We start from the raw sequence: 17663 nt of genomic DNA, 5'->3' as shown, positions 1-17663 counted from the left end.
GGTACAAAAATATGGATCCCACAATCTTCATAGTTATGGCTTTTTTAAAGTAGAGAGCTTTTGATGTGCCACGTGTTGCTCAGTGAGAAGCGATTTTAGTAACTACGTGGCACATCTTCCGCTTGTGGTTCTGGTAGAGAAGCTGAGTCAGTGAGTCAGCTTGCATTGGACGATTCCTCCTTTCTTCTTCCACACAAACTTAGAAAAACCAGAGAGAGAGAGAGAGAGAGAGAGAGAGAGAGAGTTGAGTTGAGACTTATGGCCTTAGCTAGTAAAATAAGCCCTTCTTCTCCTAATCAGTACCAGAAATGGAATCTACACTCCTCATCCTCAAAACTTCTGGGTCTCTCTCTTTTCAATCCCAATTCAAGCGATCTGCATTTGGGCTGCCGCCGGGATCCTTCTTACAGACGACGTACCGTCCCTCTCGCTCTTCCCCGGTGCGAGATTACTGATAATGAGAAGAAAGAAGAAGAAACAAAACAACAGTCCTCTGTTTCACTGATCCTTGATGATGTGAATCCCGTGGGACTTGGCCGGAAATCTCGTCAGATTTTCGACGAGGTGTGGCGTAAATTCTCAGGGTTGGGTCAGATATCGAGGACGCGTACCGATGAGAGCCTTGACACTGTGCTAATTAGGGGACCCATGTGTGAATTCACTGTTCCTGGGGCGCAGGACACGACGGTGCTTGTTGTCGGAGCAACTAGTAGAATTGGCCGGATTGTGGTTCGGAAATTGATGTTGAGAGGGTACAAGGTCAAGGTAAATATTCTCTTTCTGGCTTCATTCTTTTCTTGATTTTCCAACATCTGTTGATTAGCACCTAGTTGAATTATGGGGATTGTCATTGTTTTTTCATTTGATGGTATTTTCAAAAGCTCCTAATTTTGTGAAAATTGTGATGGCTACATCGATTTGCTTTTCAGATATACCATGAACCCCACCTCCTCTACCCAGGTTCAAGAGAACCCACAAATTCAATAATTGGATTAGACATTTTTCTTTTCCTAATACTTGGTTCGGTATAAACAAAACCTAGACACTTTCATTGTCTTGTTTCCATGCTTAATCCCATTTTAGCTTTGTCTATTCTAGACTCTATAGTCTACACTATCTATCTGAAACTGCAATGATACAAATTTGGCACTAATTTAAAGTGGATTGAATAATTCCAAAACACAACTAAGTCCAATATGAATAAAGAAGGTCGAACCTTTGTAGGTTGCAAATGGGAAATAGATTTTTTGACATATTTAAAGTTCTATGGCCTTCCCGCGATGGGGCACACTCACTGAAGTTAGTAATTTTTTTTTTATGTATCAATTAGACTGAACCAATTGACTGGATGAATCAGGCCTTAGTAAGGAAATCTGATCAGGAAGTTATAGATATGCTTCCAAGATCAGTGTCTATAGTGGCTGGCGATGTGGGTGAACCTTCAACACTTAAGGCTGCTGTGGAAGGTTGTAATAAGATCATCTATTGTGCCACTGCTCGCTCTTCTATCACTGGGGATCTCAACAGAGTTGATTACCAAGGAGTATACAACATCACCAAAACATTTCAGGTTTCCTTCTTGGAAAATTCAACTATTTTCTCCTTTCCTATTAAGTATAACCAGTTGTATTTCTTGCTGTAACTGACAATGTAAGTAAGGGAAGGGCTTTTGGAAGTTGCTATGAAGAATCCGAGATATATTTTTTGCAGGATTACAACAATAAACTTGCACAACTGCGGGCTGGAAAAAGTAGCAAAAGCAAGCTCTTGCTTGCAAAGTTCAAATCTGCTGAATCATTGAACGGGTGGGAAGTTCGCCAAGGAACGTACTTTCAGGATGTTGTTGCTGCCAAATATGATGGAGGAATGGATGCTAAGTTTGAGTTCACGGAAACTGGCAATGCTGTTTTCTCCGGTACACTTTGTCCCATTCTTCGTGTCAAGATTAGTTGCTTTTCCTTGGGAATACCCCTCCTGATAGGACTCAAATATTTGGCTGACTCCAACCATCCAAACATGAATTCATGAAATATCACTTATAACTTTCTTTTTTTTGAAAAAAAAAATTGCTTGGGTGAAGTTTCAGATATTTAAAGCAGTGATCTTCATTTTTTCTCTTTTCTAAATTAAAATCTCCCAGAGATGAGCTAATATACACAAGTAATTTGCATAAATAAATTATGGAAATAACCCCAAACAATAAGAAATAAAGCATGCCTGTTACCTTGTGTATATGAACTGCCACAAAGGAAAAAAGTAAATCTTTTCACTGTGCTATTGCAGGCTATGTTTTTACAAGAGGAGGGTATGTGGAGCTTTCAAAGAAACTCTCCCTTCCTCTAGGTTTCACCCTAGACAGGTATTGGATACTTGCACAAGCTATGCACATCTCTTTCTATTGGAAGTGGGTGCTGATAGCTCATCCATTCAGAGTCCGAATTTTAAGTTTTCATTTATAGCATTCGTATACAATATTGATTTGATGTGGCATGGCAGGTATGATGGGTTAGTCCTCTCCGTTGGAGGGAATGGAAGATCATTCATCTTAATTCTTGAAGCCGGTCCATCGGCAGATACATCTCAAAGCAAATTCTATTTTGCTCGAATGACCACAAAAGTTGGCTTTTGCAGAGTAGGAATCTAGCTGCTATACAAAGACAGCCCATTAGTCAACCTTGTACGATCACAGAGTGTGCCACCAGTCAGTTGCATATGCTGACTCTTCGTCTTTCTCGTCTGTGTATTGCAGGTTAGAGTACCATTTTCATCTTTCCGTGCTGTGAAACCAGACGATCCACCACTGGACCCTTTCCTTGTACATACTTTAACCATTCGTTTTGAACCAAGACGACAGGTGCGTCCTAAATAGCTATTCCCGATACGTAGAAATGAATGATGTGTGCCCAGAGTCTACCTGTGCCCATTTGCTAATTCCATATTCTCTGTTCTTCTTGTCTCAGAGGGCTATTGAAGGACCTTCTGGAACCAATCAAGACCTTAGAAGCTTCAAATTGATAATGGAGTATATAAAAGCCTTACCTGTAAGTTCTACCCATAGTCCACCAGGTTATACTTCTGGATAATCTAACTTGTGGAATCATTCAAATAAATAAAAAATCTAATTTGTGGTTGTGAAGTATAACTGGAAGTTGGTTCTCTCATGGAACTCATTTTTATGTGCAATCTCATCCATTCACAAGTCACAAGCACGGATTCATGTAATGGGATGTACTTCCTTATTGTGTTTCAGTTAATTACTTTTACAATCGATCACATCCTTGGTAGTAGGAATCTTCTACCATGGGTACCAATCTCACTCTAGAATCTCTTGTCCGACATACAAACTTTCTCTTTCTATTACCATCAAATTTGAGGCTCAAGTTCATGTGATGTAGACGCACTTTACAGCCATTTTTGATATCTACAAAATAATACATGAGATTGCCTTAGGAGCAGACTGTGGATTTCCCGATAATGCTTGATGAGGTCCAAACGATGGACAAGCGCCTGAAGACGGCATCTGGTGATGGTACCCTCATCCATGTATGTGCCTGATGAGGCACTGTAATAGGGTAAGAGTTTGGAAATGGACGGGTTTAGATGCTGCCATGCAAGCTGGCTCTTGAACGTCTTACTGTGATTTAAAAATACTATTGGGTTGGTGCTCGAATTGCAAGGGGCATCCTTTAGGAAAGCATAATGATTAGGTTTCTGAAAGTTTGATACCTATGTTACAGATGTTAGAATATCAATATGAATAGAGTATATTTTTTCCTTGGACTTTATCTTCTTGACTACAATTGTCATGCTGGGTTTCTAGCCTAGTTCCCAATGCATGCAAGGTACGGAAACTAGAAATTGGACATGGAAATTCTGTAGAAATAATTGTATAACCAGAAAGATCGGTGATGAATCGGGAACTATTTTCAGAAATCTTCAGAAAATCCATCGAAGATACAATGATCGGTAGCATTGACATCTGGGAAAATTTGCAATATGTGAATAAACTCTGATAAAAGTTCGGGATTTCATTTCATCGTTGAGATGACTGGATATTCTATGCCTCATCAATAGACTTTGGTGAGAACTTAGTCCACTGGGAGGCAGCTATATGAGGAAAGCAGATGTAATCCTTTTTGAGAGAAAATGAAATATTGTGTTCTTACTAACAGAAAATATTCCTTCCAATTATAGACAACACAATTAGTAACAAATCAGTCTGTTTTCGAGGTTGAATCAAGCAAGTTAAATGAGCCACACTTCATGATTCAATGTTTTTGAGCTGAAAAGTTCATCTACACTTAAAATGAGCAATTTGGATAAAAAGTTTTGGTAACTAATACTATGCAAAGTCATATTCATGCTTTCACCATGTAGAGATATTTCTTGAATTTGGAGATGGTTTGTTCAATTTACATTAGCTTTGCAAGCTTGGGAATGAGAAAAATTTGTCGAGTGATCATGTGCACTTATACTAAACCAATTGATTTTTCTGCACTTTTTTTAAGAGATGAATTTGAATTAAGATGTTTGACTCAAATGTTACCTTGGGTAAGTCAAATTGATGAAAGAAATACATCAAGAATAAGTTTATTGAGAAGAACATTGCAAGTTGAAGCCTACAAAAGAGTCATGTTACTCTTATGTTGTTGATATGGACGTATAGAGTAAAACATCCATAACTCTCTCATTTTAAGTCCAAATCAAATGAAATCAGTCTATGTCTGCTCATCTTGATGTTTTCTATCAAACAGAACAAACGGCACCAAAAAAGTCAAAGGGATGAGAGAGTTATGGTCTGTTTCCTAGAGACTGTGCGAAACATCACAATATCCTTCATGTGGAAGTTCCATACCTATTTGATTGGCAACCATGCAGTTATGTAGGAATCATGTTTCTATTAACAATAGTAATAGTGCTTGGTTCCAGATAATTATTTGCATGCCCCTTCTTCCATTGCGAACAAACTGACATGGAATTTCTTGTAGCTTGTATTTCTTACATAGAGAATGGAAGAAAATGATCCATGTAGACGAACCCAACTAGTGATAGGATTAGACTTAGTTAATTTGAGCTGCGTAGATTCTTTCACCTTCTTCATGAAAATTTTCAAAAGGATTCATTAGCCAACCCCAACTAGTTTGGGACAAAGGCTTGGTTGAGTTGTATTTCTTTTATGTCGGCTTAGTAATCTGTTAGGCAATTGTGATTCTTCCCTACACATTACACTGCTTTATGTGCTTAAAATTCCTTCATTATTTTCTCCCCATCATTATCTGAGTGTTATATCTGATGTTTGCAGACCGGCCAAGAAACAGATTTTATATTGGTTTCTTGTACAGGACTAGGAATTGAACCTAACAGAAGGGAGCAGGTTCTCAAAGCCAAGAGGGTTAGTTTTTTTAATCGAATACTGTTTCTTGACGATGTTATATTTTAAATGATGTTTACTCTAAATTCCCGCATGGTTTGAGTTAGTCACAAGTGGTTTTTTTTTCAGGCTGGAGAAGAATCACTGAGAAGATCGGGCCTTGGTTACACAATTGTTCGCCCTGGTCTTCTGCAGGTACTATGTTCAGTTTTTTTGTTGATATCAGGTTGTCATTAGCTTTACAATGGGTGAATTAATGTTAAAAGTCTAGAATTCATCTTGGAAATCAATTTTTTTTTTCGGTACAAACATCTTGAGCTCCAAAAAATTGTCCAAGTCCATCACTAACTTGGGCAATTAAATAGTCTTTGGAATTGTCATTTGGAGCCTTACGAAACCTTGCCAACTTGGTTGAATTCCATGTCGATCACCTTTCTTTTTTAATCAATCATGTATTGAAATGCTGGGTACCTGCTGCTCCATGCATGCCTAACCAAGTTGGTATTCCAGGAAGAACCTGGGGGACAACGTGCACTTATATTTGATCAAGGAAACAGGATTTCCCAGGTATATATGCAATATAATATAGTTCCACCACCACTGCATAATATTGCTCCTCATTGTTTTTTGAATCAATGATGGTAAATTTTATTAAGAAAAGAGGAAGGAGACGAGCTTTTTGGCTCCATTATTACTCTAAATCACATCATCACTTCTTTAATGCAGGGCATTAGCTGTGCCGATGTGGCCGATATATGTGTGAAGGCATTGCATGATTCAACTGCAAGAAACAAGAGTTTTGATGTAAGCATTTCTATTTCACAGATACTGATTTTTTTGGATTTTTGCTGAGAGATAAGACTTAACACAATTTGACTGTGGTCAGGTATGTTATGAATATGTTGCTGAGCAAGGGAAGGAGCTTTATGAGCTGGTAATGAATGGATTCAATGTTTTGTAAGGCCATGTTAGTTTTGGATTTTGAGAACCGATTGTGAGAGTGAAACTGATTATTGGACTCAAATTTACGTTTAGTTTTGACTCCAATAACCAGTTTTGAACTCTCAATCGGTTCTCAAAATCTAAACAACTAGGTTCTAAGTGGACAAACAACCTGATTATATTGGAATCCTGGGAGAAGTTTTGAACTGTTTCATCTTCTTATTGATGCAGGTGGCACATTTACCTGACAAAGCAAATAACTATTTGACACCAGCTCTTTCTATTCTAGAGAAGAACACCTGAATACCTGATCTTTACCAAAATATACTGCCTACGGTATTTGCACTACCATGTTTTGATAATGAGCTGAACTAAACTTGTCCTCTTTGTTTTAATTGGCTGTCGAGAGCATTTTGGGGAATTGTAATAGCTTTTAACAACTGATTAAATGATAAAAGACTAGTTGAGTTCTGACCACTATCAAAACATGGTAGTGCTAATATCAGTAGCCTATTTATATTTGCTCCCTTCTTTTGATGCTTTGTGTCCTCTAATGAGGCCTCCCTTGTAGGTAGATGACATTTTTCTGTTCGCCCCACGGCTGATCATGTATAAGCTTTACATGCGTTTATTTTCAGTGATCTATGGAAGTGTAAATAACCAATTGATATAGTAAGTGTATAAATATATGTTTTTTCTATGCATCCAGAAATCCTGATGTACTTGAGTTATTCTCTCCTAGTAAAGCTTCCTTCACAGAGAGTTTGATGATGGTGCTAAACAGTAAATAGTTTTCTTAAATTCTTCATGGTTACTAGTCGAATCATAGTTTTAAACACGCTTGCGTCATCGTGGACACCCCTGAGTCGACTCCCTTTTTCCCTTGGCTGCGTTTCTCATTTTGCCCTACAAAGTCAGAAAAACTCTTTTGACTCTTCCAAGTTATGGCCTCGTCAACAAGTACTCAGCCGCGTCGTGCCAAGACGGCTAGGATTTTTTTCGACCACGTTTTGATACACCGAGTCGAATAAGCTGAAAAAAATTTAGGGAAAAATACAGTTGCACCCCCTCCCTCAATTTTCTGACATTTTTAACTCTAACCTTGACTTTTAAAAGTTACCAGCTACACGCCGTGAGGGTAACTATACAAGATTCGCATTTTAATAGAGACATCGAAGAGTAGGATTCGCCTGAAAAATTAGGATTCATGCAAGACACGGTTACGGCGAGAATCTGGATGTTTCCCATGCAAACTCATGTCTGATTCGAATGTCAAAATGTGTCGACATAGAAACAGCATAGGGGGGCGAAGAATCGATACAATACGGTCCATCATAGAAATATCTATGCATCAAAATTCCAGTATAGTCTATTAGGCTTATGTCTCGTGCTGTGATGCATATAAAAGAAAAGACATTTAATTGTTTCAAATCTTCCCTCTATATTTTTTTGAGGTGTGCTAAAGTCAAGGGTGCCTTTGCAAAAATGGGCTGAAAGGGTGCCCCGTTCGCTGCAAGTCATCAAAGTGCATTTAATGTTCTTTGACTAGCACGTCGGTTACGTGCAGCCAATGGGGGCGCCTTTTCAACAATTTTTGCAAGGGTGCCCATGCATTTAGCATTCCTCATAATTTTATTGTCTTAACCAGTTATGTACTCAAAATCAATTCTAAAATTATCTTTAAAAAAATCAATTCTTAAATCCAAAATATTATATGAGTAGACAAATAATCTGTTTAAAAAATACCCCTCTCCAATAGACAATTGAACGAACAAATGAAGGATATTTTCGTAAGGGCAACTGATATTCCCACTACATGTTTTGATAATGAGACAAAACTCACCGTGTCATTTATTATTTATCCTGCTGTCAAAAGCTATTACAATTCCCAAAAATCTCCCGGCAGCAAATTAAAAAAAAAGAAAGGACAGGGCGAGTTTGTGTCATTATCAAAACATGGTACTGCAAATATCAGTAGCCATCATATATTACGAAGGGTGCAACTCGGTTGGGCTGGGTTGGGTTGAGGCCAGCCCGACCCAAGGAACCCCCTTTTTTTTCCAACCCAACCCGACCTGACCCGACTTCAGCCCAACCCAAGTTTTTATATTACAAAAAAAAAAAAAAAAAATGATAAAACAATGTCGGGTTTCACTCAGGTCAGGTTGCCCAAACCCTCAGTTAGAACCCGACCCGAACTCAAACCGGGTTGAGAAAACTCAACCCGAACCCGCCCCGATCTCAACCCAACCCGGCCTGACTCTTTTTTAACAGGTTAAACCGGACGAGTTTGGTTTGAACCCGACCCGAGTTGCCCCCCTAATCCCTTACAAGAAATTTGGTGTGGTACGTACCAGGCCAAAATAAAGGCCTTTTGTTTATGGTCCGTTAACCATCCACTTCCAAGTCACAAACCGAGTATTTGGATAATCTAACGGAGGAATTTCATGTGGCATGGATCAACCAGAGCTCTAGATGAACGGTTGGGATCAGTAAAACCGGTGGCGAACGAGTTGAACAGGGTTTAAGATAGGGTAGAGACACGTGTGGGAATACTTGAATGAAGGGTGCAGGGAAGTAATTCCCAAACGAGTGATGATGGATCCTGGAAAAGAAAAGGGTAGTGAAAGTGGGCAAGAAATAAAGTCAAAGGTCTTATTGGATGGTTCGAAGAAGGAGAGGAGAAGGTGGGCCCTTCAAGAAAAGTCTTCAAAGACCTCAAGCCAAGAAAATACGTAAGCATTCATACCATATTATTATACTACGAAGCACACATTTTTTTTTTTGTTGAATTTCCTTCTAGCCTGCAATTTCTTGGGTTTTAACAGTCAGATTTTAGGGAACTTATCATATGTTTCTGATATGGAGAAACAGTCCGTTTCCACTTCTAACAACAGGAAGAGGTCTAATTTCCTTAAAAAGATCAAGGTAACTAGCACCCATTTTTTTTCTCTATTTTTTCTATCTATCTATCCATCCATTTTAAGTACTTTATTTCAATGATTTTTTGATGGGTTTTCAATCGTACATGGACCTTAGAATCATGGCTATCTATCATATTTGTGTAATCGTATGTGTAATTGTAGAATTTTTTATGATCTTGTTTTTGGGTTTTCAGTCACACATGGGTTTTACCCAAGATGCTGTCTTTTTTTGTTCAGGGTGTCTTTATCCTTTTTTTTTTTTTTTTTTTTTGAATCCAAGATTTTCAGGAATTTTTAGTCTCATGTGTGTTCTGCCCAATTCAAGAAGCTAGTGGTGGCTCTTAGTAATTGGATTCTTTGTATCTATCTATCAGAAAGTTGTCAAAATGATCTTTTAGTTGGAATTTTCAGTTATACATGGGCTTTGCCCTAGAAACTGATGACTTTTCTGTCATGGGTTTCTTTCTAGAGCTTTAATTATTTGGGAGGTGTTTGGGGTTTAACTTTTCTATCATGGGTTTTTTTTATAGAGCTTTAATTATTTGGGAGTTATTTAGGGTTTATCTGTGTGAGAAGGTTTTACCCAAGGACAAGTTGGGTAATCCTATTGTTTCTAAGATTTTATGGGTTTTTTGTGCACCATATACAATTAGATGATTCTAGGATATGGTGTTTTGAATTAGGATTTTGCTTGGATTATTAGTACTATGTCATAGACTTGTGGCAGTAGTTTTTTATTGATTCTGTTACTGTGGCCTATAACCAGCAATCTAGGTGGTAGTTGTTTTCTGTACTATGTTTTGCACCCTTCGTAAACCGGGATGGTTCGACCTTATTTATAAGTTGAATCTTCTTTGTCTTAATTTTTTATTGGATTGAATCTGCTTTGGTGAAATTGCTCTCATGGAATTCTATTTAAGTTATTATCCTGATTAGATTTTGGATTTTCCTGATTTCTTTATGTTTTGGTGTTTCTTGATGGCTGTAAAGAACGCCACTTGTCTTAATTCATCGTCCTCGGATACCGGAAAAGGGAGAAGTAAGTCGTCAGGTAACAGAGTGGCTTATGGATTCCACTTAGTGGAAGGGAAATCAGGTCATGATATGGAGGACTATCATTTTGCTGAGTATAGATTCGAGGAGAGTCATGAGCTCGGGTTGTTCGCCATTTTCGATGGGCATTTGGGGGATTGTGTGCCGATTTATTTGAAGGAAAACCTTTTCAACAACATACTCAAGGAGGTAATATTTTTTTCATCTCTTTATCTAGCGTAGCGAAACTGTCCTACACCATTATCCATGCTACTCTTTTTTTCATTCATCTCAATGTATTTTACTAGGTTTATTTATATTCATTAATTATTCATGGGGAAGAAAAAATGTAAGGGTTTTTTTTTTACAAAAAAGAATATAAGGAGGAAGAGTGCTTTAATCCTATGCATTTATGTTCTTAAGAATTAACTAAGCCACATCCTTTCCTTTATGGCCAAGCTTTCTAAAAAGGATCTGGGTTATGGATTGGCTTTGTAACATAATTTGTCTCATTCCGTTTAGAGGCACTGCTTTGTCATTATATGTTAAACTCATGTTGATACTGCATAGTCAAAGTGGCTATCTTTCTCAGACACAATTAACCCCTTAGGTTAAATGGTTAGAAACTGAAAACTTGATTCAGACTCCATGAAGGTCCAACTTGACTCCAAATAGTTCAAATAATCAATTGATTTGAGTGTAACGAGCCGACTATATAGTCTGATCTTTTGAATGTTTTGAGCACCAAATTGAGTTTTTTCTAGTAGTCAATTGAGTACCAAAACCTTCAAGTTCAATGCCATCAAAATCACTTCCTACTCCAAAAAAAAAAGAGAGAAAAAAACTCTTCTAGAAAGCCGACATGCTACTCTTTGTGACAAGGACCATTTTTGGAATCAACATGCCAAAGCTCGATGGCTCAAAGAGGGTGATAGAGATACAAAATTCTTTCAGCTTGAAAAAACAATTTGAAGGCCTTGAAACAAAGCTCAATGACTTCAATCCATCTCCAGTGGTAGTGGTTCTTTGAACTCCAAAGACGATATCATAAAAGCAGCTGTGGTCCACTTTTCCTCCCTGTTAAACAACACCCCATCCTTCTCCAATTGACTCGGTTGGAACCCAACACATTCTTCATCTCGTCTTTAACGGAGATAACTCCATGATTGCCTCTCTTCTCTCGTCTCTATGCTTGAATAATCAATTTCCAGTTTCAGTTCTGACACCCTCCTGGTGGCATCTCCTCCTCCTCTGCCTTCTAGAAAGCTTGTTGGGATATCATTCACCCTTACTTTTGTATGCCACGTGTAGCTTCTTCACCAACAAATGTCTGATCAAATCTTGGAACACTACCTTCATCAGCTTAATTCCTAATGCTCCTCCACCAGCCAGCACTCGCTCCTCCAATTTCCGTCCCATTAGCCTATGCTTCATCTCCTACAAAATCAGTGCTAAGATCCTATCAAACTGTGCCATTCAAAAAAATACTACCAAACCGCTTAGCCAAAATTTTCCCCTTATCTCTCTCGACCAGTCAACATTTTTTTAAGGGATAATTATCTCGGAAAACATGTGCCTTGCCCATGGGCTCGCACATTGAATAAATCTTGAACACTAATGTGATCCAGGGCACCATGACTAAGCCTTTATGTTATTGCTATGATGGGCACACCTTTTTTTTTATGATTTATTTTAGTATTCCTAAATACGGGGAATGCCCACATCGATTTATGACCCATTACCCATCACTTAACCCTTTTAATATTCTTCTATATCCTGTTGGCCAATACCATGCCTTACTATTTATTCCCCTTTACCCCCTCTTAAATCTCTTTCCTTTTGCCCTATTGTGCTAGCCTTTAGGCCCACCGCTTAATCTGAAAGAACACTTCATGTAGAATTGTGACACCCTTCCCAAAACCAAGGAATTTTGTGAAATAAAAAAAGGAAGCAACCCATCCCCCCCGCGCGTCTTTCTCTGCATCTTTTCCTTCTCTCTTTTCTCCCTCCACGTTCCTCCCCTCTTTTCCCTCTTGTCTTCCACCACCTTTACCCCCGTTCTTCTCCTTCCTTGATCTTGATTCCTTTCTCGATCTTAATTCTCTATTCTTTTCTCTCTCATTAACGTAGCTATGATCTGCTCTTCTTTTCCTCTCTCTGGCTTGCTCTTTTCCCTGCAGACATTGCCTGCAGTGGATGATCAAGGAACAAAGTATGGTACATCTTCCTAGGTATTTATTCCATTTATCCTTTACTTTTTATAACCCATTTTCCCCACAATCTTGCCATTTGAGCATTCTCCTTTCTTTTCTCCATAACTAACCCTTTTCTTTTGCACCCTTACCCTTGTCGCTCATACACCGTACGCTGATATTTTCATCACCCCCTTACGGCCTTACCCTTTTAGAATTGTTTGGGCCTCAGGTATTGTATTTCAGATTTAATTTTCTGAGACAGATTTGTTTGAGATCTAATTTTATTCATTAGATAGATGTTTTCTCTGTTGGGAATTATTGTATGTAACATGATTTGCTTGGTTTTTTATTGGTTGAACTCTTAATCTTAGTATTTCTTTGAAAATCCTTGTTGTATTTGATCATTTATGATCTGTTTATACTGGTTTGGGAATGCACGTTGCTGTTTTTGTAGAGTTAAAACACGTTTATTGTTCCTAAATTACCAGAAAGTCATCCGCAAACCTATAGGTTTGCACCAAACACTTTGATGACTCTATCTGCATCGATTCGATATTCCTAAAGCCTTCAGCACCTTAAGCTGGAATTTCCTCTTTGTTATGTTATCCAAGTTTGGCTTCAATCTAGCAGTCCTCCATTCGCCCCATTGCTGTGTCCTCCCCTAAATTCTTTATCCGGATGGTTTCTTAACTGTCTCCAATGGCACCCACCAAGGAGATCCTCTCTTCCCTTTTCTCTTCATTCTTGTAGAAAAGGCTTTTAGAAGAAGCTTGAACCCTCTTGTAATCTTGGGGCAACATCAAAGGCATTACAGCCCTTAACTCCCTCCTTTCCCACTACCAAACCGCTGCGGCGCTGCCAACCAACCGATCAATAAAGCCTAGTGCTGGTAGATTTCCCATATCTTCACGAGGTGTTGGTCTAGATTCAAACAACCGATCAATGATGCCTCTGGATTCAAACAATTTCTGTTTGTCTAGATTTCTAGTATCTCTTTTGATTTTGTTTTTCGCTCTTTCCTCTCTTAGGCAGCCTTTCTTTGGTGTGGTCCCTGTTGTTGTATCATTTTCACTTGTTTAATACAATTCTTTCTTAATTAGAGAGAGAGAGAGAGAGAGAGAGAGAGAGAGAGAGAGAGAGAGAGAGAGAGAGAGAGAGAGAGAGATCAGTTGACTGAGGTATTCAAGTGATTGAACAAGGTCTGTAAGTACTTAACCGAGTATTTTGATGTTATAAGAAAGCAAGTTGTACCCTTAAAGAGTCCTCGATGGCTTCTCAAGTATTGATGACTAAGATTTTCGTATACCTTAACCTTTGAATTTTAGTTGGTCCTTTTGTATGACCAACCTCACATTATCGTCTATCCTTGTTTCAGCCAAGTTTCTGGATGGACCCCTCCAAAGCAATGAAAAATGCCTACCGTTCCACAGACAAGTTCATTCTTGAAAATTCGACACGGTTGGGTCCTGGCGGCTCGACAGCAGTAACTGCCATTGTTATTGATGGTAAAGACTTGTGGATAGCAAACATAGGTGACTCAAGAGCTGTTTTGTGTGAGCGGGGCACTGCTAATCAAATTACCATTGACCATGAACCTCACACTGAACGGGAAAGAATCGAAAAGCAGGGTGGTTTTGTGATTACTCTTCCAGGTATATGTGTGTGTGTGTGTGTGTTTTTTTCTTTTCTTTTTTGAACTGGGTCTCCCGGGTATGTTTATTTTCTACAATCATATGTAGATGTAGATAGTGATCGTAGTAATAGCACATGCTTCTGCTAGATGGACTTATACAAGCCCTTTTATGCATCAACATAATTTCAGGAGATGTGCCCCGTGTTAATGGCCAACTTGCAGTTGCACGTGCATTTGGTGATCAAAGGCTCAAAGCACATCTGACCTCAGAGCCTGATGTAAGACATGTACCGATAGACTCAACTACAGAGTTTGTTATATTGGCAAGCGATGGCTTGTGGAAGGTTAGTCCTCTTTATCAGCATTTGATGCATGGATCTCTACATTTTTTTAATGGTTTGGATCTCTACATTTTCTTCATTCATTTATTGCTGTTTGCCCTTATTCATTTGCAAATATAATTATTTTCTTGGTTTCTTGCTTTGGGTTGGGGAGGGGTTGGTATGAATTCAAAAAATATATTTAATAACATAACTTTGATGTATCATAACTGCAAGGACATGTCTGAAACCATATCTCCATGCCTAAGTAGCATCGTCGCTTTGCAGCAAATAGCTGCAGCATAAGCTTACATAATAATCTCTGGCTAACAGAAATTTGTGCTGTAGGGCTAGTGCATGGGGATTTCCTTATAGCAACCACAACTCACTCACACTCACACACACACAGAGAGAGTATGTTTTGGTTTCAGCTGAATAGGAGAGATTTGGTTGGGAGCCTCAAGGGCATGTTTCAATGAAGTCTTCTTTCATGTGGTTTGATGGTATCTCTTCACTCCTTGCAAGAGTGTTGGGTACTCTTGCACCCCCTATAGTAGGTGCCTTCTGTTTACCATCTTTGGTGAATATGATCAATACTGGTGACTCTTGAAGAAAATTTTGTTTAGCATGTGTTTTTGTATAGGGTCATGGATCATATCTTCATTCATTGCAAGGTCGCTAGCTGCATGTGGTTTACAATACTGAAATGGATTTATATAAAGTGGGTTTTCCTTGGTATAGGGAGTCATGGCTCATCTCTTCATTCATTGCAAGGTCGCTAGCTGCAAGTGGTTTTCAATACTGAAATGGTTTTATAAAAAGTGGGTTTAACCTGGTCTGTGGTGAAGCTCTTTGCAGGATGGGTTTTGGCCTCATTGTAGACAACAGAAAATCAAGTCTTAATTCCTGTCTATGCTGCTTCCAGGAATTTGGAACGAAAAGAATACAAATACTCTTTAGGGTAAGCTATCCATTTGATGGAGGTTGTTCCAAGAGATCAAAGCTTCTGTTATTATCTAGGATAGAATTAGGATGGAGTTTGGGGCCTTTTAATAATAAACCTCGTCATAATTGGTGGGGATTATTTTGGGCTGGTTTAGCGTGAAACGAGTTCTAGTCAGATGGAAGACTGATTCTCTATTCTTTGAACCTTAATTTTGGTAACATGGGCCTCCTGCCTATATGTGGAGGTGATGTAGCCTCCGACCCAAAGAGAAAAAGAGCTTCAAACTTACTGCAATGAAGCAACAAAAATGCCTTTATTGAATGTCAAATTAGATAGAAAAAGGGAATAAATACTAGTATCAGTAAGTAAAAAAAGCCACAAGCTTGATCAACAAGCTTCCTATATTCAGTCACTCTAGTTTCGACTATCATGCTTCCTATATTCGGTCACTCTTCTTAGTTTCAACCTCACAACATTCACAATTCTAAAACTTGTTAAAAGGTTTCCCCCTGGTGACTATTTATAATTGACTCTACCTACTATCTTATTAAGTAAGGTCGTGTTTTGGCAACCATTCCCGGGTGCGGTGAATAAGAAATCCTGAAAAGCACGTTTCATGATGTTCAGTAACAAGATCCACTAAGACTGTTTCTGTGGATTCCCATTTTTTTGCTGTTAATGTATACGGGATATTGAGATTTTCCGAAGCGACTGTAATTCGCTTCGGAAGATTCTCATTATCTCGTTTCCGCGTTTCATTGAAGAATCCTGAAAATGGTTACCAAACACACCCTAAATTTATCCTACCAAGGAAGATAATTCAAATTTTATCCAGTTTCAGTGAATGCCAACTCATACAAATCTGTGAGCTCGTGTAAATTCTGCAGGATAAGCTTTGCCAACTCATACGAATCTCCATATGCTGAGATCATCTGGCAGCAAAATAAGAGGGCTAATTTTGCTCCTTTTCCTATTTTGTCTACGAGTTGATATGGGACCATCCATGAGCCCCTGTTTGAAGGGTTTTGGGGTGTATCAGAAGGGGTTGAGATGGGGAGTAGAAATGATAGGAAGAGGGTATATACACCGAGCCGATTAGTATAAAAAACTAGAGAGGCCAGTTTTGCGTGCATCCAAAGGGAATAGCCATGCCTTACCTATGTGGTGGGGATACCCTATTTCATCATTTAAAAAAAAAACTATAAAGGCTGAAGTTCATGCTATCCTGGTTTAGCTTCAATTGCAAATGAGCTGTCTTGAAATTTTTGTGGAATGGGATTCTTTGAGCGCTACAACTTGGGCTACAAATCATTGCTGAATTGCGCCTGTTATTGACAAAATCTTTAATCTTTGTAGAGAGAACCCATTGCCCTATTTGCATGTTTTTAGAGAGGTCAATGAGTTGGCTGTCCTTTGACAAAGAGCGAGTTTCTAGTCAAACTTTAACCTTGAGAAAACTCTCCTTTCTGTTCTTTCTTCTCACTGCTTCTAATGAGTTTGTTACTGTGCATACATGCAGAAGTAAATTCCACTTTGTTGTGCCTTCCTATTCAGGTGATGAAAAACCAAGAGGCTGTTGATCTGGTGAGATCCATCAAAGACCCCCAAGCAGCGGCCAAGCGTTTAACCACAGAGGCATTGGCAAGGAAGAGTAAAGATGATATTTCGTGTATCGTCATTCGTTTCAGATGCTAAAATATCTTTATCCCATCTCTATACAATGTACTCTGTCATATTCTCCAGGAAACACAAAGCCCATCATCACCACAGTCTCACTCGCATTGCAAGACTTTTGCTTGTTATCTAGCTTTGTCTACCTGTTCATATTGAAGTAAGTTCAAGCACTCAAATATATTGCGAGAATCACCCATTTAATCGGCACGGCACAAGGTGGGGTGTGATTAATAAACTGATTCTTGTATTGAACATAAAACATACAAAATTCCTTTGTACTGTGTGTATGTATGTATGCATTGATATAGAGATTCATTTGTTTTCTGTTAGAAATTAGAGTGATTTGTGTCCCAGTCCCTTCTATACTAGAATATGCATGGTTCTTCAATGGCCTTACCTTTGGCCGATTGTGCTGACAAACAGTTGAAGCTCATCATTTTATTTCTGTCTATGTGGTCATCGTTTTGACTGGATGAGATAGAGATGAAGATGCTTCCGAGTCTCTAACACAATGGCCTTGCAACACATCAAATTCCTAACTCATGGGAAATTCAACATTTGATGGCAACCTCCATATGATCTTCTTATATCCATCATCCTGCCGTTGGAGATGGTGGGGGGCCACC

General features: G+C 38.7%; 2 protein-coding genes across 4 annotated transcripts; both read left to right on the top strand.

The window, feature by feature from the left end:
* The first annotated feature begins 37 nt into the window (after positions 1-37).
* HCF173 (high chlorophyll fluorescence phenotype 173) lies at positions 38-7025 on the top strand. 2 transcript variants are annotated; one of them, XM_077361197.1, is made up of 13 exons: positions 38-765; positions 1331-1570; positions 1711-1915; positions 2284-2359; positions 2497-2632; positions 2750-2854; positions 2961-3041; positions 5303-5392; positions 5501-5566; positions 5882-5938; positions 6098-6175; positions 6258-6305; positions 6545-7025. In XM_077361197.1, exons 1-13 carry the CDS (start codon positions 259-261, stop codon positions 6614-6616), a joined length of 1761 nt encoding a protein of 586 aa, XP_077217312.1. In that variant the 5' UTR covers positions 38-258; the 3' UTR covers positions 6617-7025. The 2 variants fall into 2 exon arrangements, with proteins under 2 accessions (XP_077217312.1, XP_077217313.1); XM_077361198.1 differs by having other exon boundaries at positions 39-765; positions 1358-1570.
* A 2039-nt stretch (positions 7026-9064) lies between these two features.
* On the top strand, positions 9065-17370 carry LOC143849799 (putative protein phosphatase 2C 44). Of its 2 annotated transcripts, none has more exons than XM_077359002.1 (5): positions 9065-9241; positions 10228-10479; positions 13840-14116; positions 14287-14441; positions 16883-16997. In XM_077359002.1, exons 1-5 carry the CDS (start codon positions 9176-9178, stop codon positions 16886-16888), a joined length of 756 nt encoding a protein of 251 aa, XP_077215117.1. In that variant the 5' UTR covers positions 9065-9175; the 3' UTR covers positions 16889-16997. The 2 variants fall into 2 exon arrangements, with proteins under 2 accessions (XP_077215117.1, XP_077215116.1); XM_077359001.1 differs by having other exon boundaries at positions 9066-9241; positions 16918-17370.
* Positions 17371-17663: the final 293 nt, after the last annotated feature.

The sequence above is a fragment of the Tasmannia lanceolata genome, unplaced genomic scaffold (assembly GCF_043159265.1).
Source record: "Tasmannia lanceolata isolate RefF3 unplaced genomic scaffold, GAP_Taslan_0.1 ptg000018l, whole genome shotgun sequence".
NCBI classification, from domain to species: Eukaryota; Viridiplantae; Streptophyta; class Magnoliopsida; order Canellales; family Winteraceae; genus Tasmannia; species Tasmannia lanceolata.
The sequence above is the reverse complement of the archived record's forward strand: the minus strand, read 5'-3'. Positions and strand labels throughout refer to the sequence as shown.